The following is a 27,579-nucleotide window of genomic DNA, read 5'->3' as shown; positions in this document are numbered from 1 at the left end:
AGAATGATAAAACCGAAACGACTGTTTCAATTTCTAAATTGCAGAAAGATACAATACTTGCATAGCCTCTGTTACAGTAAACAAGTGGCACTTGGGATACATAGCCTTGTAGCATTGATTTTTACACAGCAAGCATGACATGTGTTTTTAGAATTTAAACACCTGCAAATATTAGATGCAATGGCACATAGAAAATGTCTAATTGGGTCCTGCTGCTACCTCAAGTATGTCAGTGCTATGGCAAGTTTCTCTCTAGGCAAAAGAAAAAAAGGACACTGTGAAAGGAGATCTTTAATAGTTGCTTTAATTTCAAGAGATTTTAAAAGCACATGTTTAAAGACACCATCCAGTTGAATTTAAAGGTCAAGACTTGTATTATGTTCACATATGAAGCAGCAACATGTGGGTTTGTTTCACGGTCTGTTCGTCAGAAATAAGGCTGGATTTTGTTTGTTACCTATTGTACAGAAAAGACATTGTTAGATACTTGAAAAAGCCTTCTTAGTGACTGCCTGCCTGTGCATGACAGACATGAACAGTTCAGAAATAATGCAGGAAATATTAGGATGGAAATACAGATCAAGAAAAACCACAGGACTACTGCTAAATAGCCCTGTGTAAGTCTCTAAAGCCAGGGGTGGGAACCTTTTATGGATCTGCAAGCCAGAAATTTCAGGATCCAGCCTCACAGGACTTCAAAAGCACATGTACCGCCTAGGCAACAGATGCATGAAGGAGTTCCCTGCGAGGTGGTAGAGATTAAACCTGCTTTGTTTTGCCAACACACTATCAGGAATGCCCTTCTAGGCTTCTGATTGTGCACTGGCAACCATATCTCTGCCTGACCTACATATAATCAGGTGTGGGGCAGGTTTTTCTTATTTGGGTAAGGAATTACTTGCACCTCAGTTCCATTTTTGCTTTACTCTTCATTACATAATTATAAATTTAAAAGATAATACAAATTAAAGAAATAAGGTCACTGGAGTATTATCAACATCCTTAAAAACACGAGAAATTTGAACTGTGGTGTATTTATGCAGACTCACTTTCTTTAAAAGGTGTTTTTGGATTGACATTTTCCTTGGCAGAATGCTGAAAAGCTTTAGAAGGATCGAATCGCTTGATGCCTTGAATCGCATTCAGTTGGTCCTCGAGCTCTCCACGAACTTTCTTTTCCTTTGCTACTTGAGATCGTAGTTTTAATACCTCCTAAAGAACAGAAGACTTCAATGTAAGTTAAACAACAAATTTGGTGACAACATGAAAAGATGTGACTCAAAACCGGTTCAGTTAAACTTTATCCGACTTAATTCCACTCAATCTGAAGGCCTAAAATGCACAACAGCTTAAAAATTAACTCATGGATTGTGTATGTACAAACAATGTTATCATAAAAAAATCTAGTTTTAATATAATGGGATCATTGGGAAAAGATTAGTCCTTGAAGAATGCTCTTTGACTCCTCCGCACTCCCAAAATTGAAATTCCCTCTTTCATTAGGCAGTACAACAGGAAATTCTCCCTTACTTTTACCTGCAAATAGCTCCTGGCTGGTCTCACTTTACACTATTGTTGGCTCTGTTTCCACATCACAGTAAGCCATATTAAAAACACAACTCTGGTAGCACGCTGATACAGGCTCAAGTTTGTCATGCTGCCTGGTCTTGTGAATTGTTTCTCTCCAAATAAACTATGAGCAGGAAGCCAAGAACAAACCTTGTTTACTACTACAGTATTGGTTTCCATCTCTGCAAGCAAACCATGACCTGGGTTTGAGGCATAAAAAGAACAACGGGAGCTGAATGAGAACTTTTCAGCACCTATTCACATTAAATCATTGTGTTTAACGTGACATGTGAACCGGGCAATTGCAAAAATCCATTAGGCTTTATCAGCTTTTAAAGATATCTACATCAAACAAAGCTCTAGGACACATTCAGAATCTTCTGTGGCTATGACTATCAGAAAGCATATGTTCAGCTTTTAAAGGACTAAACTCAATGGGTCTAATTGCCAAAAAATTAGGAATAGCAAAATAAACTCCATCTCTATAAATCACATTGTCTTTGTTCCGACAGGCACGTACCTCAAACTTTTCTCAGCACAGACCTTGAAATGGTAGACTGTTTGGCTGGCTTGTGGTTTCTTTACATCCTTTTCTGCAACACTCCCTGCTGCCCCCAGCCAGGTGCAAAAATAGTCATCTGCATCCTGCCAGTTGACAGGAACTTGTGAAGTAGTCCCCTCCCTCCCTTAAATGCTATTTTCTTTTAATTCACATGTTTATTTCATCTAATTCTTAACCCACCCCCTTCAAACAAGCAAACCTATGGTAGGGTACATTAATCTGAAAAACAGGCAATTCCACTAAAAACCTTAAAAGAATCAGTATAACAGCTACTCCTTATGTATTGTCAGTGGCTCAATATGTCAACAATCTACCTTAAAAAGCCCGGCTGGTGCTGAAAACATATGCATTTCTTTGTACCTCATGCCATCTCCCCTACCCCTCACAGTGTCAGGCTATTGCTGGATTTTTTCATGGCCCCCATTTTGCATCCAGACTGATGGGTACTCAGCCTCCTGAGTTTGTTTTGCTCCAAGCCATAGCAATGCTGCCTATCACAAACCTGTTTCAGTTGTGCATTCTCTTCTTTCAGTTTCACTACATGTTTGATTTTCTGCTTCTGATTCTGATGGCCCAACAGCTTGGCATATGCGTCACTAAGTTTGTTCAGCTCTTCTTGGGCAGCACCATTCTCATTCAAAAGGGCATTCTTCTCCGCCTCGTATGCATCAAGTTGTTTCTGAAATGTAACATTTAATATAGGCTGAACTACAAGCGATCAGCAAAACTCGAGTTGCTTTCAGATGCTGTGTCCTTACTGTAGAACCAATTCAATAACGAAACTGCCAATTACCCCCCCACACACACACACCCCGGATGAAATCCAACATCAACCCCTCATCTGCTTGAGGGTCCCCAACCCTCCAGAGAAGTTTCTGGAAGGCATAGAGGGCCGTAGAGGGGAAAGGGAACTGCACATGTATGGTCATCACTGAATTTTACCGACAGCTAATAGTGCTTAAGGCAGGGGTAGTCAACCTGGTCCCTACCGCCCACTAGTGGGCGTTTCAGGATTCTAGGCGGGCGGTAGGGGGTTCTACGGCACAAGCTGAATCCTCCTTCCATCGAGCGCTGGTGGGCGGTAAGGGAATTTTACCATCAAGAAAGATGCATTAGTGGGCGGTAGGTATAAAAAGGTTGACTACCTCTGGTTTAAGGCAGCGGGAGCACCTGGAGAGTAGTGAAAATTCCAGAGTTTATTTTGGTATTTTTTGCAGTATCTAGACTCTTAATGGCTTTAATCAGACTAACCTGAAAGGGTTTGACTTTATTAAGCAGATCTTCGTACTGGGTACGCCATGTTTCCAGGCTCTCTCTGCAATCAGCTTCTACTTTTTCAGCAACAGTTCTCCTAAGGAAACAGAAGCCGTGCAATTCATTCCTCATTTCAGAGATCCAATTACCTGATGCAAGACCCAGGGGAGCCTGCATTGGGGGCATCAAGGAGCATGCTTTTACACCTGCTTCACCCTAGTCTCCTTCCTGGGATCCTTATAAAAGAGGAGCTATGGTGGGAAGGTGGCTGCCCAAAACTTTATTTCTGCTCTCTGGCATTCTGGACATTCTTGTCTCTAGGTAGGTGGGGGGACATGTATATTTTTCATACACACACACACACTTGTTGGGATTTTGTTGTCTTAATTTTTGTAAACCAAGGTTATTGCTCGAATTTCATATACTTCTTAACCTTTGTGAGCCACCTTTTTGGCCAGAACACAGCACAGAAATAAACTCAAACTTGTGAAACTTACCTTTCTATTTCAAGTTGCTTTTTAAAATATTCACTTTGTTCTTCAAGTTTTGCTTGCAGATTAGCAATTTCCACAATATTCGATTCTTTGATTCTTTTTATTTCTGCATCTTTTAATGCTACTTTTGTCTGGGCATCCAAAATGATCCTAAGTGGGGAGTGGGTAAAGGGAGGGAGGAGAGCTTTTTAAATTCTCCGCCTGATGGATGGTCGGCAAAAAAATAGAATGAACATATAGATAAATGGCACAAATTGCCATGAGAGTCAAGTACTAAAAGTCAGTCAAGAGTCAAGTACTTTGACTAGATCCTCACTTTGTAGGATCAAATCTGTTACGCAATTTACACACTGGTACAATGCGAAGGATTTGCAATTATTATTATGCAAATCCTATCCTGTATGCATGCTTTTCTTTGATAGGACCAAGAGACAAGACTGCTCCCCTCAGCTGTTATTTGGGCCTTTGGAGATGAATATGTAGCTTATTCTGTCTAAACCTTTTGATGGGGGGGTGGAGAGAGAGATGTTATAATTTATTATCTGTGCTAGTGACGAACAACTCTTTAGCCTAGACAGGCAGAAATCTGGCTGAGCAAACACATGTAAATATCATCCCTCTTCACCATCAGGTCTATCGGGTGAAATTTCTTATCACCCTTACCTTGCATTTTCTTCCTGCACCATGTCTTTTGCAAGCTGCGCATCTTCCATCTTTTGGGTCACGTGCTGCACAGTTTTGCTCATCTCAAGTAATCTGTCCTGCAGGGCCGTTTTCTCTTGTTTGAGGGATGTGATTTCTTGGACCACAAAAGCTTTGTAACTAAGAAGGGTTACAATATTTACATTCCTGCTTGACTTGAACACTGCGCTCAAGCTCTCCCTTGCCATGCCTTACACTTCATGCTTTGCCCCACCCCCACCTCTGGCATTGGTCAACTCACTCTTCCCATTCCTCCTTGCCTACATGCCAACAGCTTAGATCAAGTCGGGGGGGGGGGGAGGATAAACTTCCTTCACCGGTGCAAACTATCTGGACAAGGGTCACGCTGCTTCAGAGCTCTGCACAGCAGAATTCAAGTCACTCGTGGGAATTAAGATTTTATCAAGGGCTTAATGCCAATTTCCTCATGTGCCATGCAAAACCCCATCATGCTGCTAGTCAAATAATGCCTTCCATTTTTCTATCCCTCCTGCATCAGGGATGGGAAGCCTATAGCCTTCCAGATGTTGTCAGACTCCAACTCCCATCATACCCAATCACTGGGCATGCTACTGGGATATGATGATGGGCATTGGAGTCCCAACAGCATCTGGAGTGAGCAACCATTTATCCACTCCTGCCTCCTCCCAAAAGGGAGACTAGCAAGGTTGGTGTCATAGACAGCTATTAAATTACCCACCCACCCTCATTTCAGCAAAGTTAAATATATTTCAGCAAAGTTAAATATATAGTTAAATATATTGAACCTTGTAACACGGCAACAAGGTAGTCCATACTCATTTTATGGCATATAAGAAGCAGCAATACCAGGGGGTAGATGAGGGCAGGGGAAAGGGACTGCCCTGCTTCTGCTACTCCTAGATGCTTTCCTTCCTCCCCAGCACCACCTGCCTTTTGGGAAGGATCCCAAAGAGAGAGTGTGTCTACTACTGTTTAACAACACAAAATCCTTTGTTGCAGAAGCAAGTCAATGCACATGCAAGATGAATGTGTCTGCAGCAGTTTGCCTTGATAAAACTCTGGAACTGGAGTGGGGGACCTGAAACCCTCTCCAAGTGTTGAGTTCAGATTTGTGTTAATGGGAGATGAAAGCTGAAATAAATAAGAATCATTGGGGGCGGACACAGAGAGATATCCAATGCCGCACAGCAATACCCACAATTTGCTTTGCCCATCCCATCACCATGTCCTGACTTGGATGTTTTCATGGGCCGAAGGAAAAGGGGAAAGGCCAATGTTCTACAGTTCTTAAGACCAGCATCAACCAAAATAAATCAACTGTGAAAGGGGGAGAGAAGGAGACAGAGGGGAAACACACCATTTACACAAGAGCAGAGAAGAAATGAAAGCATCCACTTACTACCCAAAGACTTACGTACGTTTCAAATTCAGCAACGGTCTCCCCAAGCCTACACAGAGTATTGCTATGCTCTTCTTGCATCTTCACAACGGTACTTCTGCGCAATGAACCTAATTTCTCCAACTCTTCAGTTTTCCTGAGATGGGGAGTGGTGAGTCAAAAAATGAACAGCAGTATTTTTTAAGAACAGCCCCCCAAAGCTATTCAAAATTTTATGAGCCAGTGCCCCCAAGTGCTTGTTTCTGAGTCCAGTGCAACCTTTCCATTTAAGTACCCTAGTCCTTTTGAGTTAAAAGCAATGTGCACAAAATGGCTTAGTGTGCTCTCTCTCTCTCTCTCTCTCACACACACACACACACACACTTTTATCAATATATGTCATGTGATCTTTTTCACCTGCAGCTTGAAAGACTACAGCTCAGGTACAGGTTTGCTCACATCACCTGCCATTTGTGAGAACTATGTCTAAATGTAAGTATGCAAATCACTATTTCTCTACACACCCTCTCAGTTCTGCTTCCAGCGCTGATAGCTTCTCAGCTTGGGATTCCTTCACATTTTCCAAGTGTTTCACCACCATCTCAACTTGGTCTTCTTTAGCATGCAGTCTCTCCAACTCAGCCATGGTTTCTCTCAATTCTCTTTCCAATCCCTGACGCAAATTAGCAGAAGCCACCTGAAGTGGATTCAACAAACAGCATGTAGCTCGAGTGAACTCATTAATTAGAACAATCCGCCAAGTTATCCTTCCTTCTGATCATCTTCTGCTTCAACCCAACATTCTCTGCCACTGCTTCCTAATTTAAGAAAGTATTCTAGATACAGATGTTATTTTCTGAAGCTATTTTGATGAAATTTTGAGACACTACCCCACCACATATTAAATTTCTGGGTAAATATAACACAGCCCAATCTCTCCATGGCAAATTGGGGTGGCTGATTCAATTATCTGAGACATACCATAACCCAAAGCTATGCCCATTATACTCCAATACTGCCAAGAGTGAAATAGGTTACGAAGCTTCAGATAATGTGAAATTGCAGCACAAAATCTCCAACAGTAATTGTTCTTTGTCTGCAAATGGTGACTAGCGGGATAAAACTCTTCAGCTTTCTAGACTCCTGCTCAGCTTTATTTACATTATAGGCTTCCTTCTGCTTTTGGCGCTCCTGTTCTTCTTGAATCAGTTTTTCTTTCAGAAGATCTATCTCTGCATTTGCCGTTTTCTCCTTTTCTCCATATTCAAATAAGCATTTCTCTAAAATAAAAAATAAAAAAACAAAGTTACACAAAAAAACTGCTTGGATATAGGTAGAGCTTTTTATATTCTAACTGTTCTGCTCTGCCATTCGTAGTTCATTCCTAGATTCCTGCAGTTGTGTCTCCAAAGTAAAAGTAACATACAGGAAGAGATTTGCTTGGCACAATGATTTCCACTACCAATAAAATAAAAATAAATTGCCTCATAATACTGTGCACATCAGTCAAGATTAAACTTGGAGCTGTCGTTGAGAAAATGAGAGCCAGCTGACGTCTGTTTTGAAAGTAATGTAGGCATATTTGGCCAAAACACACCGTAACTTTATGGTCACCTTTTTGCTGTTCAAGCAACTTGCATCTTTCATGCAGGTCTTCAATTTCTGTAGACAGCGTTGCTTCTTTCATTTCAAGAGTATTTTGCAATGTGTCAATGTCCTTATTCTTGGCTTCTATTATTGCCTCTAACTGGATGACATCCAGCTTGTATTTATCAACTTGTTCTGAAACATTGCTGTTGGGGAGAAAAAAAGAAACACATGATGTTCTTAGTTTACAGTAGGTTTACTCTGGCAAAAGTTAGATCTCAGCTCAGCAACTTCCACTAGCTTTGCAATGTAGTGAGTCTTATTTTAGGCCCCTGTAGTGCAAGCAGTCTCTTCTGAGAAATATTCTGAAGTAGTCACACTTTACTACTGCTTGAAGAAGAGTTCACAAGACTATCCTGGTAAACCTGCCCTAGTTATTTTTGTTTTGTTTATTTTAAGGTTATATTTAGCATGCTGCTCCTTGATTGGCTCTTCATTTCATCTTCAGGTAAAGACTTGGATCCCATTAACATCCTCAAACTCTCCAAACCAGAAACAGAGGTCACCCAAGTCCTATAGAAGTCACAATGCTTGAAACAATTGCTGGGACTGAAATATGCCAAAAAGTTACCCCAACAGGCCCTTCTGATTTTGTTGCTGTTCCTAAAATGCCCAAAGATGCATTTAGGACAGGTAATGGCTCTCTTGCAGTTTTAGAAGCTTCTGGCTGATGACTCCTCAACGTATATTATTCCTTCAAGGGGGGAATAAGAGTAGCAGATATCCACAACTCCAGTGTCTAAATGCCTTCCCAAATAAACATAAGCTGGTATGTTAGCCAAAGATATAGGAATATCAGCAAACTGCATTTTCTAGTCTAGCTTTTCCCAAACTGGTACCCTCCAGATAGAATCCAAATCCCATCAAACTTAGCGAGCAATGCCACTGGTCTGAGATAAACAGATGCTGTAGTATAGCAACATCTTGATGACACCTGGCTGGAGAAGACAATCTTAATTAACCATAATCTCTACCCTTATAAATGATGGATGCACCAGCATCTTGGGTCAGAACAGCTGCCTGCTGGTAGTCTCTTCTTTTCTCAACATTACCATCAATGCTACCTCAAGATTCATCAGTAAGCCAACATGGACACTTGTGGTCCATCCCATCCACAAATGCCAACTGAAGACTGGGGCACTTCTCCACACCCTGCCTTCACTTCCATAGAACAGCAGCAGCCTAGGCAAAAACCCAGCTTTTATCTCAGTTAGCATTTGTGACACCCACTCTGAGAACCAGCAATGGACTTGTCACCTCTAAAAACGTAGATCGTGGAAGTTATGGCTTTGGGAACCACTAGCTTCACACTTCAGTTTAACAAGTGCAGACAAATGCACAATTAGGCAAATTCAAATCTTAGGCTTTTTGTAGAAATAAAACGCACAAGGCCAAGTCCCAAGGTTCCTTTACCAGACAGTGCTTGTGTCAAAGCTGTGAAAGTAAGATTGTAAGTATACGTGACTTACGCAAGTTCTGCAATGTATTCCAGGAGATTCTCTAAGTCACATGTCTCTTCAGCTTGCCTTTCACTTGCTGTCCTAGAACAGAATGAAAATGTATGAGCGCATGGCATAGGGTCTTTAGAAACTCGATCAGAAAAAAGTGAGTGTTAAGTTTTCCAGAAGGAATGTTTGTTTCAGCCATGTAGGGGCCTAAAATATGTAGTTAAGTTTTCAACCGCGAAGTACAAAATAACCAAGAAATGGAAATAAGCAGTTTCTTTCCTAGGGTATACAGAAGATCAGTTACTTAGAATCCTTACTACAGCCCAGGTAGCAGCTGAGCATTACAAAGTTGAAAACCATTACAGAAGACCAGGTGCATAAAGGCAAATAAGTGTTCCCGATTGTAAGAGAAAAATAAGGCACCAATGTCACCTTTCTGAAATGTGTTTTTCCATTAAAAAAATTATGTGGATATATGTTCAAAATCATGGCCCACGTTGTCAAATGTTCACTGACAATTTAGACATACAATCTCTATTTCTATCTAAGCATTATTTTATCAGTATAAAAGTACCAAGGATACGCAAAGCCATAGCAAATAAAACCTACAGACCAACTGAACTGTGGAAAGCAGCAGCTTGGTGCTGCTCATGTTATCGCATAATGCTTACAACAAGCAATAGAGGCCACTCAGTAGACTCCATCCTTAACCACTACAGGTTAAGACATGAAAACAATCACTCTGTGCTGGATACTTCTGGACCATTGATATCCCTATAGTCATCATGTTCAAGCTCTTTTCTTAGCTGTTTCTCTTAAAGGGAAAGGCACTTAAGAGGTCAGGAGTCACAGGAAAAAGCAACGCTAAATACAAGGACAACACCCCTCTTTCTCTCCACTCCCAGCTAAGCCATTGTTATAAACAGAGGTGCTGATTTTGAACAGAAATCCATCTGGGTAGAATAGTGGGGAAGTTTATTTCAACATCTGATTTTAATTACTATTGATTAAATGGCTCTCTAGTGAGCAGATGGTCACTTAAGATGTCCAACTAGGACACGGTAGTAAAAAAAAACATGATATGGATACAACAACATGGATACAAATTGCTTGGCCACTCTAAAAGATTCCAACAGAGCATTATTGCTAACTAAGGAGCAAAGTGGAAGGACATTCACTGGAAGGACAGATAGTGAAGCTGAGGCTCCAATACTTTGGCCACCTCATGAGAAGAGAAGACTCCCTGGAAAAGACCCTGATGTTGGGAAAGATGGAGGGCACAAGGAGAAGCGGACGACAGAGGACGAGATGGTTGGATAGTGTTCTCGAAGCTACCAGCATGAGTTTGACCAAACTGCGGGAGGCAGTGGAAGACAGAAGTACCTGGCTGTGCTGGTCCATGGGGTCACAAAGAGTCGGACACGACTAAATGACTAAACAACACCAAGGAGCAAAGTAACTGAAGCTGAATGGACTAGTTGAAGGAAACATACTATAGCTTGCAAATGTATTTCACTGGCCACTCACCTGCACCAAGTCTGAAATATTTGTGTTAAGTAATGCCTCTTTTTTTAAAAAAGAGAGAGAGAGAGAGAGAGAGAGAGAGAGAGAGAGAGAGAAAGCCTTCAAAAGTAACATTTCGGTGTTTCAGAAAGCAGTTTGCCGTAGAAGATGGTTACCGACTCTTACCTTTCAAGACCCTTTACACTTAAAAGGTTAGCCTGCTAAAGTACCACAAAGTTAACAAAAAGGGTTGCTGCTTGACATTTCATGCAGAAACTTACAGTTGCTCTTCCAGCTGTGCTACTTTTTCCTGTGACTGCTCCAAGTCTTTTTGAACTTTGTGCAGTTTCGTTTCTGTGTCTTCCTGCTTAACGGGGCCTGTCTAAAAACCACACACATAGACATTACACAAAAGATTAAAACCTTAAAAGATCATCAAATCTTCCCTTATTCAAAATTTTCAAGTTTAGAAGCAATAAGTCAACCAATAAAAGGAACCTAACCTGAGCAATGTGAACTCTCCCACTGTTCAATGTCTACATTAGCAATTTTGAACTCTCCCTCACTGATGGATTTATAAAGAAAAACTGTAGTCCTAGCAGATCAACATTGAGGGTGATATTCAACTACTGCATCCCATCAGGGCAAGGGTTTCTGCTTCCTCAATAATACTGCCCCCCCCCCCGCCAAATTTGAAGGAATCCCTGAACAATTTTTCTGGGATGTGGTGGTGGTGAAGGGAAGAACATCCTTTTGTGCAAGGAGAAATTTTTGCACTAATGGAATGAGACTTAGCATTACATTAGATTTCACCCTTCCTCTCACCATAAGCAAAGAAATTTAAAGTCTAAATTATACTATGACAGATATGGTTTTAATCCCAGTCTGAGTACTGTAACTCACCTTCTTTGCATTCCTAAGATTCCGCAGCTTCATTACCTCTATCCATAGCCTTGTATTCTTCCGTGTTCCATCTTCAAGGAACTTAAGGGGAGAAAGCAGGAGAGAAGGAAAGTTTTCTTCTCAATTTTAGTTCTGATCTTTAGGAATCTTCAGGAGCAACCTAGCTAGAACAAATCCTATCTAGCCAAAATTACCCTCTGTCATTCTAGATTCCAGTGGGAACAAATTGGAGTGTGAGCCTACAGAACTGTTCAAGGTTGTTAAAACAAAAGGAGTGTGTGAAGAGCTCCGAAAGGACCTCTCCAAACTGAATCGGTGGTAAAACAGCAAATGAAATTCAATGTAAACATGTAGAAAGTGATGCACACCAGGACAAAAATATGCTCGGATTTCACATGTTTACTCTTGGGTTCTGAAATGGCAGTGGCTGCCCAGGAATGAGACCTTGGGGTCATAGTGGATAGTTTGCCGAAAATGTTGACCCAGTGTGTGGCAGCTGTGGGAAAAGGCCACCAAGTTGGCTTTAAAAGAGGATTAGACAAATTCATGGAGGACAAGGCTATCAATGGCTACTAGCCACAGTGGCTCTGCCACTGTCTCTGAATACCAGGTGCTGAGAATTGCAGGTGGGCAGAGTGCAGTTGCGTTCATGTCCTGCTTGCAGGCTTCCCACAGGCATCTGGTTGGCCACTGTGAGCTGGGTCTTTGGCCTGATCTAGCAGGATCATCTAATGTAGAATGCCCCAAAAGGTTAATTTAAATAAAGAGAAGTCCCCTTGCAGTCAATGAAACTTATTCTCATGCCTTGTGTGTTCAGCAGCCTTGTCCAACCTGATGCCCTCCATACTCCCAGCATCCTTGATCACTGGCTATGCTGCCTGGGGCTGATGGAAACTGCAGTCCAACACATCTGGAGAGCATCAAATTTCAGAAGGCTATTGCAGGGAATTACAGCTTCCAGCACGTGCATAAACCCATCCATTGGAAATCAGTGCTTGGAAGTGCACACAATACGTAGTCACTTCTGTGTTCATCTTTTCAATGCCAATGTAGGGTGTCCTGCTGAAAGGGAACTTGCTGCACAAAACCCTCACATTTTAAAGTGTGTTAAAGGGAAGAATGTCCCATGCTTAAGTTTGTTACTGTCTAAAGTCACATTAAGTAGATAGCGAGACAATATAGTCAAACCTCGGTTGTGGAACATAATCCATTCCAGAAGCCCGTTCAGCTTCCGAAATGTTCAGCAATCGAGGTGCAGCTTCCGGTTGGCTGCAAGAGCCTCTTGCACTCGAGCAGACGGCACGTCGGACTTTCAGCTTCCGAAAACCGAAGCATTTATTTCCAGGTTTTTGGCATTCGGGATCCGAAATGTTCCAAAACTGAGGCATTCGGGAGCCGAGGTTTAACTGTATACACCCCAAAATTAGTATTTACTTGGTAAAATAAAGGCATAATTGTAAACAACTTAGCAGGGCCACCAAGAAAGGTGGTAAAAGGATGGACACCATCTCTATTTTTTTAACTACAAAATTTATGACATGTTTGTGAAATTACTGTTCACCCACTGTGCCTTAAGGACAGACCCATTCAAGCACAAAGCTTTGCAGGAGGAAACTGCCACCAGTAGATAAGTGCTCACTCTGCCTCTTAAAGAAGGGCCAAACACCACAGCAGCTACATAAACCATAATGATATGTACCTTTGATTTCAGTAATTCATTGGTCCTGATCAACTCCAGCTGCTGCTTTTCCAGAGAAGCAATATTCGCCAAAAGTGAGGTTTTCTCCCTAATTGCAGCAGACAGCTTTGACTCAGACTTTGCAAGATCTTCCTCCAGAGCTTGCAGTCTTTTATCCTGCTGGCCACGTTCTCCAATCAGCACCCGAATCTACAGTAATACGCATGAAATTAGATGAGAAATAATTCCAGGAAGCAAGTCCCCCCTCCCCCACAATATTGTTTCATTACTAGTTGAAATTCCAAAATGTTCTCGTTATAAATAACACAATTGAATTAATTGTCCCAGGGCACTTACAGACTGTCATTATTTTTGGGTGGGTTTCAGTCCAGTGTTAGAAACTGAGAAATGAAAGCTAGGACCTAAATGGCAACTTAAAACTAGGTTGTGGGCACAACAGCAGAATGTCTGGGCACGCTTTTTTATAACAAGAATACAAAGCTGAAAATGAATGAACCTCAGCTAAAATATTATGTTCATTTTTCACATGGTCTAGTCCTTCCCCTGCCCACGCCCCTAAAATTCTTAAGAGGGTCTCTTCTCCAGTCTTCAGAGAGTAGGTAGAAGTGAGGAGGCAGAAAAACGTCCTCCTTTCCTTCCACTCTGCAGTTTTAATCTGAAATCTTAGGCACAGTACTGTGCCCAGAGCTCAGAAACTGCTAATGAAGTTCCCGGTCACAAAATTCCCCTAGAACAATGGGAGTTTCGAACACTGATTCAGTTGCAATGCCAGCAAATTCAGTTTGCCACCATTACAGTTTGGGAAAGCTTGTGTCACAAACCCACTTCCCTGAATGATAAGACTTTTTGTGATATAAGGAAGTGGTGGGGAAATGCAGTGGAACTGATGCAATGTCATCAAAGCTCCCTACAAATACATCAGAATGAATGCTCAGTAAAGCAAGCTGTCTGAATGGAACCCCAAGTCACCCACCAGAGCAATGATTCACATGTCAGCTTTTATAAATGATTTCAAAGTAGTTTACAAGTAAGCCAACCATAAATCCAACATCACATATAAACAAAGAACTATCACTGAAACACTCCAGACACCTGTAACATCAATGTCAAAATGGTTTATGATGTTGAGTTTGATGACAGCCAGGTGACTTAAAGGGCCTTGGGTACTTCCAAGGGGAGTTTCCTATTATGCTGACTAATACACAAATTGATTTGGCCACCCACTTATTTAATCATCACTAGGAAATTTCGGGGGACAGTAGTGACACTGAGGGAAAATGCTGCACTCCAATATATCCAGTGTCTTTGGTCAAATTATATAGTAACAAATCTTTGGCTCTCCAACAAACCTGAATAGGTTTAAGAATTAATTGAGACAAAGAAGAAGAAGAAGAAGAAGAAGAAGAAGAAGAAGAAGAAGAAGAAGAAGAAGAAGAAGAAGAAATTATTTATATGCTGCCCATCTGACTGGGTTTCCCCAGCCACTCTGGGCAGCTTCCAACAAATTAAATGCATTAAGCACAGTAAAACATCAAACATTAAAAACTTTCAGGTTCTGCATACCTATTCTAAAAGAACCATAGATGTTCACACCAGAAATGCAATAGATTTATTTAAATAAGCTACTAAAAGAGATGTAGGTGTTTATACCTCTTTTTCCAACTCCTTGCATGTTTTCAGGTCTTTTTTGCTGGCCAAATCCTTTCCTGCTTTCATTCCCGAGCTGTTTGGCTTTAAATTCTAGAGGCCAAGAAAAACAGTTTGTTTCATAAAAGGGCTGAAACCCAAAAAATCAATTTCCTTTTGATTTCACCCACACTTTATGAGCACAGCTTTTCAGAAGTACAAATGCAACTTATCCAGCAGGCAGTTGAGAAATATACACATGCACGTTCCCAGTTGCTGGGGAAAAACATTTCTCCAGATTTCTGTGCATGAAGAAACTCCTAAAGACAAGTGATCTTTCGGTCTATCTCAGTTTGACAGTTATAACAGGCTTTCAAAAGGACTGCATTTGTAAAGAAAAGAGAAAACTTTAGCAAAATTATCCTGGGTGGGGTTTTGTGGTGCTTACCTTACTTTTATGGTAAGTAATGGCTGCGTGCTTTTCCTTTCATTCTAGAAATTATCTCACCAATTGTCTGCCCTCTACAGCCTTCATGGGTGCCCATATTTCAATTAAAGTCCAGGGGAGGAGGTCATGAGGAGGCAACTCTTCCCACAGGACTTTCTCAAGTCAGGAAGCTCAGACAGCCAGGGAGGCTGCAAAGGACTGGAAAATGTTTGCTATAAAGTGTGCATATATATAACGCTCCACCCTATGCCATCTTGCAACAATAAGGTAAGCTCGAAACCTACATCCATAAAAATTATAGAGAAGTTCTATTGAGTTCCAAGAACAAAGCAGAAACATGGAAGCCATTCCTCGGGGAGAAAAAATAATCATGAAAAGTTAAAGGGCAGATTTTGACACAGCAGTAGAAAAATGCCAAGGGAGACGCAAGCTAGAATATGAATCCTACTTTCGAGTCAAGTTTTCTTGCAGCAGTTGATGAAGGTTTCATACTGGTAACATTCTGCTGAATTCCTGCATCCTCTATGAAAAGAAAAAAATAAGAGAATTTTTACCAGATTCCATTTCCAAATTATTTGTTCAAGATCCTTAGATGTTCAGCATCCATAGATGGGAAACACAAGAACAATCCATGAAATGCTTGTGGACAAAATGAAATGGCGAACCAAGTGCATTATCCATTCAATGTAACATAGAACCCTGGCAAATCAGGGTTCCACTTGCACAAATATAAACCAATCACCCCTGAATTAGAAGAGGGTGGCAAGGTTGCACTATTGTACTTGTCTGTGTCCCCACATGTGAAATTCCCATCTTGCAGAACCCCCTGAAAATGGTTTATGTTTCAGCCATTTAAAAAAAAGGACTAAGCAGATGTACTTCTATTTCCCAGGTGTCTCACAGAAAACTTTATACCACCATTCCCACATTGTCTAGACATCACAAAACAAACATTGACTATAAGCAAATCTACTTTGGGGCATGGATAAGTGCCACAGCATGAGAGAAAGGAGAAAGTTGGAATGACTACCTGTAAGTAAGCTAACATGTACACAAGCACAAGTCGACCTCTTAGCGTTATTTTACCTTCCATTATTCTTTGTGTGTTTAGACAAGACAGCAAAATGAACAAATTTATAACTAAACAAGTAGGAATCCAACAAACAGGAGCTCTAAAGCAGAAGGACAGTAAGTGTTAATGCACATCCATAACAAGCGCAAGTCATAACTCCAGCAAAAGCTCCTAAACCTCTCAGTAATGTGTATATACATGAGTGCTGACTGCGCACATGTGAGTCCAGGTGCATAACACTACTGGATGTCATTGACAAACATGGAACATGGTTAAGAATGGAAGATGAGAACAGACTCTTCATGCATGTAGCGCAGATCTGAAGCTTGTTAAAGAAGCATCAAGCAAGCATTTGCCAATCCAGCTTTTTCACGATTTCATTACCCATATGCTCTTTGAATCGTTGGGACTTGTCAAAAGACACAGGTCCTTTTGATGGATCTGAAGCTTTGACATCATAAGCGCCTGGTGATGGGGCACAAGCTAGATAAGGTGGGAAGAAGGATGAACATTCAGCAAAAATCAAAGCCCTGATTAAAAAAAACCCATTTAAAAAAATATATACATTTTGGATAGCCAACTGTTGCAGAAAAAGCTGAATTAATCCTTACTGCAGTGTTTGCATTCATTACATTGTGCACTGGGGTTCTTTCACCTCCTTTTCATATTTCTGTTGAGGGAGGGAATATATTTTGATAATCTCTGAATTCCTGATAAAATAGTCACAAGATGAAAGGGTAGAAATGACCCAATTCAAGGGACACTACAAACTTTAGTCTGCACCAACTAAATCAATAACAATGATCGTGAATGCGTTATCAGGGCCCATTGAGAAATAATACAAATATTATACAATGTAACCATTTGCAATATTGTTATAACTTGAAAAGAAAAAAAAAACTCCAGCCATTTCCTGGTGCCTTAAGAATTGCTTTAAAAGTCAATTTTAAAATGAAGGGGGCAAAACTTAGGGCCAGTCCTACTATCAGCTAAAGAAAAACAAAGGAAGGGAGCAGTAGCGATGTGTTGGAGGGCTAAACTCTATGTGCACAAGGCCTGTCTGGCACCACGTAAGCCAGCCGGTGCCTTTAGGTGCAGTGAATGACCCTGTACCATCACCAATGTTTTCTTCTTATTATTATTATTATTGGGTTTTAAAAACAAAAATAATGTACAAATAAGCATACCAAGTTTTCTCATCTCATTTGTACAGTATATCACAAAAATGGCATAATAAATGTGGAGTAATATCTACAACATATGGTTCATTATTAGTGGTCAGTGTATGAGTTCTTGGTTCATGAATTGCTTTAAAAAACTAAAAAAATAAAATTAAAAAATTCCAGTAGCACCTTAGAGACCAACTAAGTTTGTTCTTGTTATCTTTCGTGTGTATGCGCATGAAAGCTTATACCAAGAACAAACTTAGTTGGCCCTTAAGGTGCTACTGGACAATTATATATATATATATATATATATATATATATATACATATATATATATATATTTCAACTGCATCAGACCAACACGGCTACCTACCTGAATTTAAATAACTAGGAAGAAAAGAAGGGGAGGGGAATGGTAAGTGGGGTGTCGTCGGGTGGTTATGCTTCTGTTCTCCTACTTACCATCACCAATGTTTAAGATTAAGAACATTTATACATGGAATGGGAGGCAGAAGTGTCTTGCCCTTTACCTCGGACAGCAAACCATCTTGAGCCAGTCATACTAGACTACAAACAGGTTGGTACCCAAGTGAGATTGGACTTTGGACAAGAGAAGGCCAAACATCGCCTTCAGTGGGGAAGGGGCACAGAATTAAGTGGAGCTTCCATGTTCAGAGGCAGTGTGCCTTAGAGAAACGGGGACAAAAATAGGTGTGGGGGGGGGACTGGGTGGTGGACTAGACGGGCTCTCAGCAAAGCCCTGGGTAGATACTCCCCGCTGCTTATTCACCGCCTGCGCTCTTTGGAGATGCAACCGAGCGCCGCTTCCCCACCTCCCGGCCCTTTACTCACTTGGTGCCTCATTGAAGCGCCTGAGAGGAGCCTTCGGGAACGACATGGCGAAAAGCAGCGTCTGCCCAGCCTGCAGCGAGCAGAACGAATTCAAAAAACTGCGGCGCCCCGCCTCCCGCGTCATATGAACTCAACGCAGCCAATCAGGAACGCGCGCCGCCGGCCAAGAGGCTTCCACTGGGAGGTGTTAGCGGGAGGGAGGCGGGGCAGGAGAGGGGGCAACGCAGAGATAGAAAGGGGAAGAGAAGCCTCAGAGCAATATTGCGGCGGGACGGCTCAGAAGCCAGTCCCCTGGGCTTCCTCCCAGGAAGGCGGGCCAAGAGCGACGCAGTCTCATTTAACGGCCCCGCTCTGCCTAAATGTATAGGGAGGGCGCTGACGTGGAAATCTATAAACGGTCTGGGAGGCGTCAGCAAACGAATTCATTGCATTGTTTCTCCATGCACGGCGAAAACTCTTCCTATATTCCACCTGTTTTCGTTGTAATAGTCTGATTTTAACGCGCGTGCTCCGCTTATACTATAGGCGACAGGTGTAGTTTACTGATCCAGTTGCGGGTATCCAAAGCGCCTTTCCTTCTGCGCGCCTCCAGCGGGATGCATCCGCGCATCGTCCGGGGACGCATTCTGAGTAGCGAGCGCATTCCACAAACGAACACAATTTGCATTTCAAATCAACGACAAGTAGCCTTTCCAAATATGAGTGGCTGGGTGGGGTTAGGTACAACTTTATATTCTCCAAGATGTCCGCCTTTCCTTATTTGTAGAACATTTTTTTTTAATGGAGACTGCTCTTGTTTTTCTAGCTCTATGGGCCGTGAAAAGCTGGCGGAAGTGGGGCAGTTCGAGGACCACTTCCGGGGACGGGTTGCGAGGCGGAGGGACGAGGGCGCATGCGCCCTTTCCCCGGCGCTGGGGTCCTGGTGGGGGGAATGAGGCTAGGCGCCCGCTGAGTGGATGTCGGCGCCGTTCGAAGAGCGCAGCGGGCTGGTGCCGTGCGCCACCCCCTGGGGCCGCTGGTACCAGACCATGGAAGAGGTGTTCATCGAGGTGGACGTGCCGCAGGGGACCCGCGCCAAGAGCGTCGAGTGCAGCCTCAAGAGCCGCCACCTGTCTCTCTCCGTGGCCGGCGAGGAAGTGCTCAAGGTGCGGGGAGGAGGAGGAGGCAGGGACCGGGGGCGGCGACTCCGAGCCAAAGCGCGCGGCTTCCCCCAAAGGAATCTGGAAACTGCAGAGCTAGAGTTCCCAGCGCCCTTTGTGACTGCAAGTGGGTTGGGCTAGATGGCCCTCGGCGCCCCTTCGAACTCTTCCGTCCTGTGGCTCTGCGGATTCTTGGGAGGAAGCCATGCGCGTTGGGAGTGCTTTTCAGTGCATGGTTGCACATATTTCCTTTCTTAGTCTCTTGTAGTAAGGCTTACTGAGTCATCACCATGCCTTGGACTAGATCCAGTGCAGGGTTTGTTGTTGTTGTTGTTTAGTCGTTTAGTCGTGTCCGACTCTTCGTGACCCCATGGACCAGAGCACGCCAGGCACTTCTGTCTTCCACTGCCTCCCGCAGTTTGGTCAAACTCATGTTGGTAGCTTATAGAACACTGTCCAACCATCTCATCCTCTGTCGTCCCCTTCTCCTTGTGCCCTCCATCTTTCCCAACATCAGGGTCTTTTCCAGGGAGTCTTCTCTTCTCATCAGGTGGCCAAAGTATTGGAGCCTCAGCTTCACGATCTGTCCTTCCAGTGAGCACTCAGGGCTGATTTCCTTCATATTGGATAGGTTTGATATTCTTGCAGTCCATGGGACTCTCAAGAGTCTCCTCCAGCACCATAATTCAAAAGCATCAATTCTTCTGCGATCAGCCTTCTTTATGGTCCAGCTCTCACTTCCATACATCACTACTGGGAAAACCATAGCTTTAACTATACGGACCTTTGTTGGCAAGGTGATGTCTCTACTTTTTAAGATGCTGTCTAGGTTGGTCATTGCTTTCCTCCCAAGAAGCAGGTGTCTCTTAATTTCGTAGCTGCTGTCACCATCTGCAGTGATCATGGAGCCCAAGAAAGTAAAATCTCTCACTGCCTCCATTTCTTCTCCTTCTATTTGCCAGGAGGTGATGGGACTAGTGGCCATGATCTTTGTTTTTTTGATGTTGAGCTTCAGACCATATTTTGCGCTCTCCTCTTTGACCCTCAATAAAAGGTTCTTTAATTCCTCCTCACTTTCTGCCATCAAGGTTGCGTCATCTGCATATCTGAGGTTGTTGATATTTCTTCCAGCAATCTTAATTCCGGCTAGGGATTCATCCAGCCCAGCCTTTCGCATGATGAATTCTGCATATAAGTTAAATAACCAGGGAGACAATATACAGCTTTGTCGTACTCCTTTCCCAATTTTGAACCAATCAGTTGTTCCATATCCAGTTCTAACTGTAGCTTCTTGTCCCACATAGATTTCTCAGGAGACAGATGAGGTGATCAGGCACTCCCATTTCTTTAAGAACTTGCCATAGTTTGCTGTGGTCGACACAGTCAGAGGCTTTTGCATAGTCAATGAAGCAGAAGTAGATGTCTTTCTGGAACTCTCTAGCTTTCTCCATAATCCAGCGCATGTTTGCAATTTGGTCTCTGGTTCCTCTGCCCCTTCGAAATCCAGCTTGCACTTCTGGGAGTTCTCGGTGCACATACTGCTTAAGCCTGCCTTGTAGAATTTTAAGCATAACCTTGCTAGCGTGTGAAATGAGTGCAATTGTGCGGTAGTTGGAGCATTCTTTAGCACTGCCCTTCTTTGGGATTGGGATGCAGACTGATCTTCTCCAATCCTCTGGCCATTGCTGAGTTTTCCAAACTTCCTGGCATATTGAGTGTAGCACCTTAACAGCATCATCTTTTAAAATTTTAAATAGTTCAACTGGAATACCATCACTTCCACTGGCCTTGTTATTTGCAGTGCTTTCTAAGGCCCTTTTGACTTCACTCTCCAGGATGTCTGGCTCTAGGTCAGCAACCCCACTACCTGGGGTGTACGAGACATCCATATCTTTCTGGTATAATTCCTCTGTGTATTCTTGCCACCTCTTCTTGATGTCTTCTGCTTCTGTTAGGTCCTTACCACTTTTGTCCTTTATTATGGCAATCTTTGAACGAAATGTTCCTTTTATATCTCCAATTTTCTTGAACAGATCTCTGGTTCTTCCCATTCTGTTGTTTTCCTCTATTTCTTTGCATTGCTCGTTTAAGAAGGCCTTCTTGTCTCTCCTTGCTATTTTTTGGAAATCTGCATTCAATTTCCTGTATCTTTCACTATCTCCCTCGCATTTTGCTTGCCTTTTCTCCTCCGCTATTTGTAAGGCCTCATTGGACAGCCACTTTGCTTTCTTGCATTTCCTTTTCATTGGGATGGTTTTAGTTGCTGCCTCCTGTATAATGTTACGAGCCTCCATCCATAGTTCTTCAGGCACTCTGTCCACCAAATCTAAATCCTTAAACCTGTTCCTCACTTCCACTGTGTATTCATAAGGGATTTGACTTAGATTGTATCTTACCGGCCCAGTGGTTTTTCCTACTTTCTTCAGTTTAAGCCTGAATTTTGCTATAAGAAGCTGATGATCTGAGCCACAGTCAGCTCCAGGTCTTGTTTTTGCTGACTGTATAGAGCTTCTCCATCTTTGGCTGCAGAGAATATAATCAATCTGATTTTGATGCTGCCCATCTGGTGATGTCCACGTGTAGAGTCGTCTCTTGTGTTGTTGGAAAAGCGTGTTTGTGATGACCATCTTGTTCTCTTGACAGAACTCTATTAGCCTTTGCCCTGCTTCATTTTGCTCTCCAAAGCCAAACTTGCCAGTTGTTTCTTTTATCTCTTGATTCCCTACTTTAGCATTCCAATCCCCTATAATGAGAAGAACATCCTTCTTTGGTGTCACTTCTATAAGGTGTTGTAAGTCTTCATAGAATTGGTCAATTTCAGTTTCTTCAGCACCAGTAGTTGGTACATAAACTTGATTACTGTTATGTTAAAAGGTCTACCTTGGATTCGTATCGAGATCATTCTATCATTTTTGAGATTGCATCCCAGTACTGCTTTCGCCACTCTTTTTTTGACTATGAGGGCCACTCCATTTCTTTTGCGGGTTTCTTGCCCACAGTAGTAGATATGATGGTCATCCGAACTGAATTCGCCCATTCCCATCCATTTTAGTTCACTGATGCCCAGGATGTCAATATTTATTCTTGCCATCTCATTTCTGACCACATCCAACTTACCCAGGTTCATGGTTCTTACATTCCAGGTTCCTATGCAATATTTTTCTTTACAGCATTGGACTTTCCTTTCGCTTCCAGGCATATCCGCAACTGAGCGTCCTTTCGGCTTTAGCCCAGCCGCTTCATCAGCTCTGAATCTACTTGTACTTGTCCTCCGCTCTTCCCCAGTAGCATGTTGGATGCCTTCCGACCTGAGGGGCTCATCTTCCAGCATCATAACTTTTATATGCCTGTTGTCTTTGTCCATGGAGTTTTCTTGGCAGGGATACTGGAGTGGCTTGCCGGTTCCTCCTCCAGGTGGATCACGTTTGGTCAAAACTCTCCACTATGATCTGTTCATCTTGGGTGCCCTGCTTGGCATAGTTCATAGCTTCTCTGAGTTCTTCAAGCCCCTTCGCCACGGCAAGGCAGTGATCCATGAAGGGGGTGCAGGGTTTACATATAAGCTAAACAAGCCATAGCTTAGGGTCCCACTGTCTTGGGGCCTCCCCAAAAAAAATTAAAGGGGAAAAAACTGGATGTACATTTCCAAAATATAAAATAAAAAACAAATAAAATAAAACCTATATACAGCAACAGTGTTTTGTGTTGTGTAGGCTTCTATGATGTAAGTAATGGGCCTAGCCTGCTCCCTAAAATATCACTGGTTTGCTCATTTCTATATCAATTACTTTGATAAAATACACATTTTATGTGCAAATGGCTTTAGATACCTATTAGGTTCAAAAATTACCATATCACATATATTCAACACAAAAACAGTGACAATTTGTTGTCGACAAAGGACAGCTGGACAAATAAATGGGCCCCATTACTTTCAGTAGCTTAGGGCCCCATCAAACCTAAATGTGGCCCTGACTAGATCATTGGTTCCCAACCTTTTTTTGCCATGCCCCACCTAATCATCTGTAAAATCCTGGTGCCACTCCCCCCCTCCCGACATATTATTATTATTATTATTATTCAAAATATGCACATGGAAGAAGCCTGAAAGGCCATTAACTGTTAATAACTCATTCTTGGATTGTCCCCCTTAAAAATCAAATTGTCGCCCTATGGGGCGTGTGCCCCACATTGGGAACTACAGGACTAGATGATCCTTGTGGTACTTTCCAACTCTACAGTTCTATGATTCTTCTTTCTCTAGCTCCATAGCCTACCTCCCAAAGCTAGTCTGGCTGCATACTAAACCTGTAACCGCCTCAGTTCCTCTGGTGTAAGAGGAGACATTCTGCATCAAGGCAAAAGGTCCATCTGCCTTGACTCAATGGAAAAGTGATCAGTTGATATGCTGGGAAGAAGAGTTTCTGGTAATAGAGTTGTATTGTGAACCTCCCTGAGATTTTGTGATGAAGGGTGGTATATAAATGAAATCAAACAAACAAACAAACAAACTATTCCATGCCATTGTTGTGCATGTGAGCCATCACTTTTTTTTATTATTTATTGAATTTATATGCCGTCCTATACCCAGGGGTCTCACTTGATGATAAGAGTCTTCAGGTGATGAATATGCATGTGTCAAACAGGGCCTCTGCCCATTTTATTGGGCATTTGTGATTATTTGTGCTCCCAGTGGTATCAGAGTGATTATTTGTGATCCCACTCTCAGTACTGTTTGCACCTGCAAAATGGTTTGGGGCAGAGATACTTCTTTGTTTCCAGTCAGTGCATGTCTGCCACTTCCTTCTGAAATCCTGTAACTTTTCATACTATTGATGCCCCATGTTGTCTTTAGTCCTGCTCTTGTTGCGCTATAGTCATATTCATGAGTGTACATGCTGACAGCAATAATGTGATAACATTGGGACAACATTGCACAACACCTAATAAACTGGAATGATCTGTGGAGGGTCCATTTTTAAATCCACCGCAATACACTGTTATTGCATCAGTGACATGTTGCAGAATGCACCCTCAAAACAAACAAACATAAACTGTCTCTAAAGACCCGAGTCTTTAAAAAAAGAGCTTCTGTCTATCCAAGAGGAAAGTGAGTGTGGGAGTTTGGTAGTATCCTTGAGCTCTTTCCTTACTGCCCCCTATACTCTCTTAACAGCACAGGTCTGACCATAGGTACTCAGAAGTAAATGCTGTTGAATTCAATAGGCCTTTCTCCTAGGTAAATGGGGTCAGGATTTCAGCTTTAGCCATTAATGTGGTCTGAGCCTTGTACTTGCAGACCTGTGCACATCATTAGATTTCGGCGTTCCTTTTGTGTGAGCAAGCATTTGCCTACTTCATCACATGTGGAAAGTTGAATGATTTTGCCTTTATAGATTAATGGAATGCAAATTCATGAGAAATAAAGGGGTTTATATTCAGCTTATATTACACTATTGGGATGTTGCACACATAATAGAATCCAAAATGTATAATTAAAATGGCAATACCAGACAAGGAGATTGAGTCCCTATAATTAAACAAATTTACTAAACTAGTTAACAAGTTGTTGTTTTTTTCAAAAAATAGACCGAATCCAACAATTATCATTTACTTACATGCAACACAAAACAAATGGTATTTCTGGAACCAGCTTAAGAAGTTTGAAGATTTAAGCAAATCTTGTTTGTTTACAAATATATGTTACGACACACTTTTTAAAACAGTTACTATTTCTTTCAGGGTAAACTCTTTGATTCTACAATAGCGGATGAAGCAACATGGACACTAGGTAAAACCTTTGTTTAAGTGAACTTTTGGGAAGCAATTTAGTTTCTTTGTTGAGTTTTCTTCCCCGGTAAAGTTAATGTTTTATTCGTGGAATTTGCATGGGGTTTTCATCCTTCCTTGCAAGGGCACAGAAAGATTCACACGTGGATTGGCAGAGCCCTGTTTCTCCCTCCCTTCTCCTGAACTGCCTGGGGAGTGGAAGTAATGGATGAAATGAAGTTTCATACCGAAACTGTTTCCGGAATCTTTCCACTGTTTTAGCATGCTTGTTATAAATTGTGGTTGTGTTTGCTGTCCTTCAGGAGGAAGAGTTGGATATAAATTCAACAAATAAATAAAGACTGTGCATGCCTCCCATACACCCATACAGCCTCCCTATTATGTTATGTGAGTTCCAGTTACTGCCTCATTTGGCTGAGCATAGAGATAGTTGGATGAGGTCATGATAGACGGGCACAGACCTCCAATTCCTCATTAAGGCCTGTTGTGCTCATCACTCATGCGTTGGGGCTAAAGGGGAGCATGTGGGGCTGTTACTGCATCTGCATGTGGAGGGTTTGTTTCTGTGACGTTTGTCTTTTATGCAGAGGTCCATAAAGGCACTCAACAGCTTGTTGCTGGGGAGAACATTTTATTTTTATTTTGCTCTGGTACAAACACGAAAGCAGAAAGAACTCTTACCTCCTTCTATGTATGCCTAAAGAATTATGCTTAGAGGAATGGCAGGTGTAGTGAAGCTAGAGAAAAAGAACTATCTTTCTTCTTCATCTCCCAGTTCAATAAATGTTTGTCAGTCCACAATACTCCTGCAGAGGCATGAAGTTTGTTCTTATTAAACGATTTGTGTACCACCTTACAAGCTTCAGTCACCTGGGAATGTGTTAATATGATAATAAATCTCAGGATCTCTGACAGCAATTTTGCACAGCCAAGCTGTCTGTCATATGATTTCTGCTGTTAATAATTGGTCACCTTCCATCGATCTAAGTGCACTACACAGGGGTTGGAGAACCACTGCCCCTCCCAAGCAGGATGTCCATTGATATCTGAAGGTTGCTGACCCCTGCAGCAGTCTGAGGATGAATATATGAAGACAAAAAAACTTAGTCACAAAAGGAAGGCTCATTCATTTGGTGTTGGCTCCACAAACACTGTGTGTAATAGTTTAGAGAGAGCACATGCCTTTGCTTGCTGGTCAAAAAAAGGAGCTGGTCTAAATGCACGCAAGTTTCCAGCTGTTGTGTGTCATCTTCCTCTCTTAAAAAGCACACTTCTTTAAAAAACAGAGGACCAGAAACTGATACGAATCGTCTTGACGAAAACCAACCGTGATGCTGGAAATTGTTGGAGTTCTTTGCTTGAGAACGAGTATGCTGCTGATCCTTGGGTCCAGGACCAGATGCAGAGGAAGCTGACGCTAGAAAGGTTCCAAAGAGAGGCAAGTCCGGGGACATCAGTTAATGTTTGTGGACATGTATTTGAACCAAGATTTGAACATTACGAAAGCAGGGTATTGAGACGTATCCTGAATATAGCCGCAGTGGTATATAAATTATCTAAATAAACAAACTAGCGGTAGTGATCCCACGGACCATATTCCCAGTGTCCCTAAGTTGTGCCAGTTCTATCCTCTCTACTCCTGACATAGGAGCTGAATGTGCAGTGGTCTGGACTGGGGGAGAGCGGGTGGCAGAGAGGCAGTGCGCACAGGGATGTTGGGGTGGGGTGTGCTTCCTACACAGTTTAGGGAAGAGATGGAGAACCTATGACCCTTTGGATGGTGTGACTACCATGAATCCACAGCCAGTATGGTCCATGGTCCTCAGGGATAATAGAAACTGCAATTCATCAACAACTGCAGGTTGGCCACCCCTGGGTTAGGCCTTTAGACTAAATGCTTCTTTTAATTTGCAAAGCAGTTAGCAAATGCTGCAAGTTAATCTGATGAATGGGTATAAATGAAATATTGCTTTTTTCCATGTGTGTTTTTATTTTCCTTCCCAGAACCCTGGATTTGACTTCAGTGGAGCAGAAATTTCTGGAAACTACAGCAAAGGAGGGCCAGATTTCTCTAGTCTTGGAAGATAGCTGTCTTTTCTTCTTCTTTTTTCAGATGTATTCCCTTGAACTCAAGCAAAAATGTTGTGAAATATAAATTGGCCAAAAAACTCACCTGTGAGAATTAGGCTTAAAAATAGTTCACTGCTTTTTCTCAATAGCTTTTAGATCACTGAACAACAATAGGCTTTTATTTAAATTGTGCTAACATGGTAATGCTATGGCATATACATAGTTCACAAGTCAGTACTATATGTATATCAACAATAAAAAACCTATAATAATGC

At 42.1% G+C, this 27,579-nt stretch overlaps 2 protein-coding genes and 1 long non-coding RNA gene across 6 annotated transcripts; 2 read left to right on the top strand and 1 right to left on the bottom strand.

Annotated features, from left to right (window-relative positions):
• Nucleotides 1-288: 288 nt before the first annotated feature.
• HMMR (hyaluronan mediated motility receptor) lies at nucleotides 289-18,464 on the bottom strand. Of its 4 annotated transcripts, XM_080995240.1 has the most exons (19): nucleotides 18,306-18,392; nucleotides 16,899-16,957; nucleotides 16,672-16,770; nucleotides 15,664-15,737; nucleotides 14,792-14,881; nucleotides 13,142-13,330; nucleotides 11,443-11,523; nucleotides 10,821-10,921; nucleotides 9,058-9,129; nucleotides 7,556-7,734; nucleotides 7,103-7,221; nucleotides 6,466-6,638; nucleotides 5,982-6,098; nucleotides 4,543-4,701; nucleotides 3,883-4,029; nucleotides 3,383-3,482; nucleotides 2,634-2,810; nucleotides 1,050-1,212; nucleotides 289-457 (listed from the first exon to the last, which is right to left on the bottom strand). In XM_080995240.1, exons 3-19 carry the CDS (start codon nucleotides 16,673-16,675, stop codon nucleotides 414-416), a joined length of 1,989 nt encoding a protein of 662 aa, XP_080851366.1. In that variant the 5' UTR covers nucleotides 16,676-16,770; nucleotides 16,899-16,957; nucleotides 18,306-18,392; the 3' UTR covers nucleotides 289-413. The 4 variants fall into 4 exon arrangements, with proteins under 4 accessions (XP_080851366.1, XP_080851364.1, XP_080851363.1 ...); XM_080995238.1 differs by lacking the exon at nucleotides 16,899-16,957 and having other exon boundaries at nucleotides 6,466-6,614; nucleotides 18,306-18,464; XM_080995237.1 differs by lacking the exon at nucleotides 16,899-16,957 and having other exon boundaries at nucleotides 18,306-18,462.
• LOC308471369 lies at nucleotides 6,105-15,657 on the top strand. Its single transcript, XR_013982925.1, has 3 exons — nucleotides 6,105-6,433; nucleotides 7,988-8,036; nucleotides 15,264-15,657. It is a non-coding gene; the product is annotated as an uncharacterized lncRNA (long non-coding RNA).
• Nucleotides 18,465-19,182: 718 nt separating the features above from the next.
• On the top strand, nucleotides 19,183-27,579 carry NUDCD2 (NudC domain containing 2). Its single transcript, XM_080995327.1, has 4 exons — nucleotides 19,183-19,450; nucleotides 25,187-25,235; nucleotides 26,521-26,672; nucleotides 27,239-27,579. Exons 1-4 carry the CDS (start codon nucleotides 19,262-19,264, stop codon nucleotides 27,320-27,322), a joined length of 474 nt encoding a protein of 157 aa, XP_080851453.1. The 5' UTR covers nucleotides 19,183-19,261; the 3' UTR covers nucleotides 27,323-27,579.

The sequence above is a fragment of the Podarcis pityusensis genome (genome assembly GCF_964106645.2).
Source record: "Podarcis pityusensis genome assembly, chromosome: 2".
NCBI lineage: Eukaryota > Metazoa > Chordata > Lepidosauria > Squamata > Lacertidae > Podarcis > Podarcis pityusensis.
This window is presented reverse-complemented; position numbering and strand designations above follow the sequence as displayed.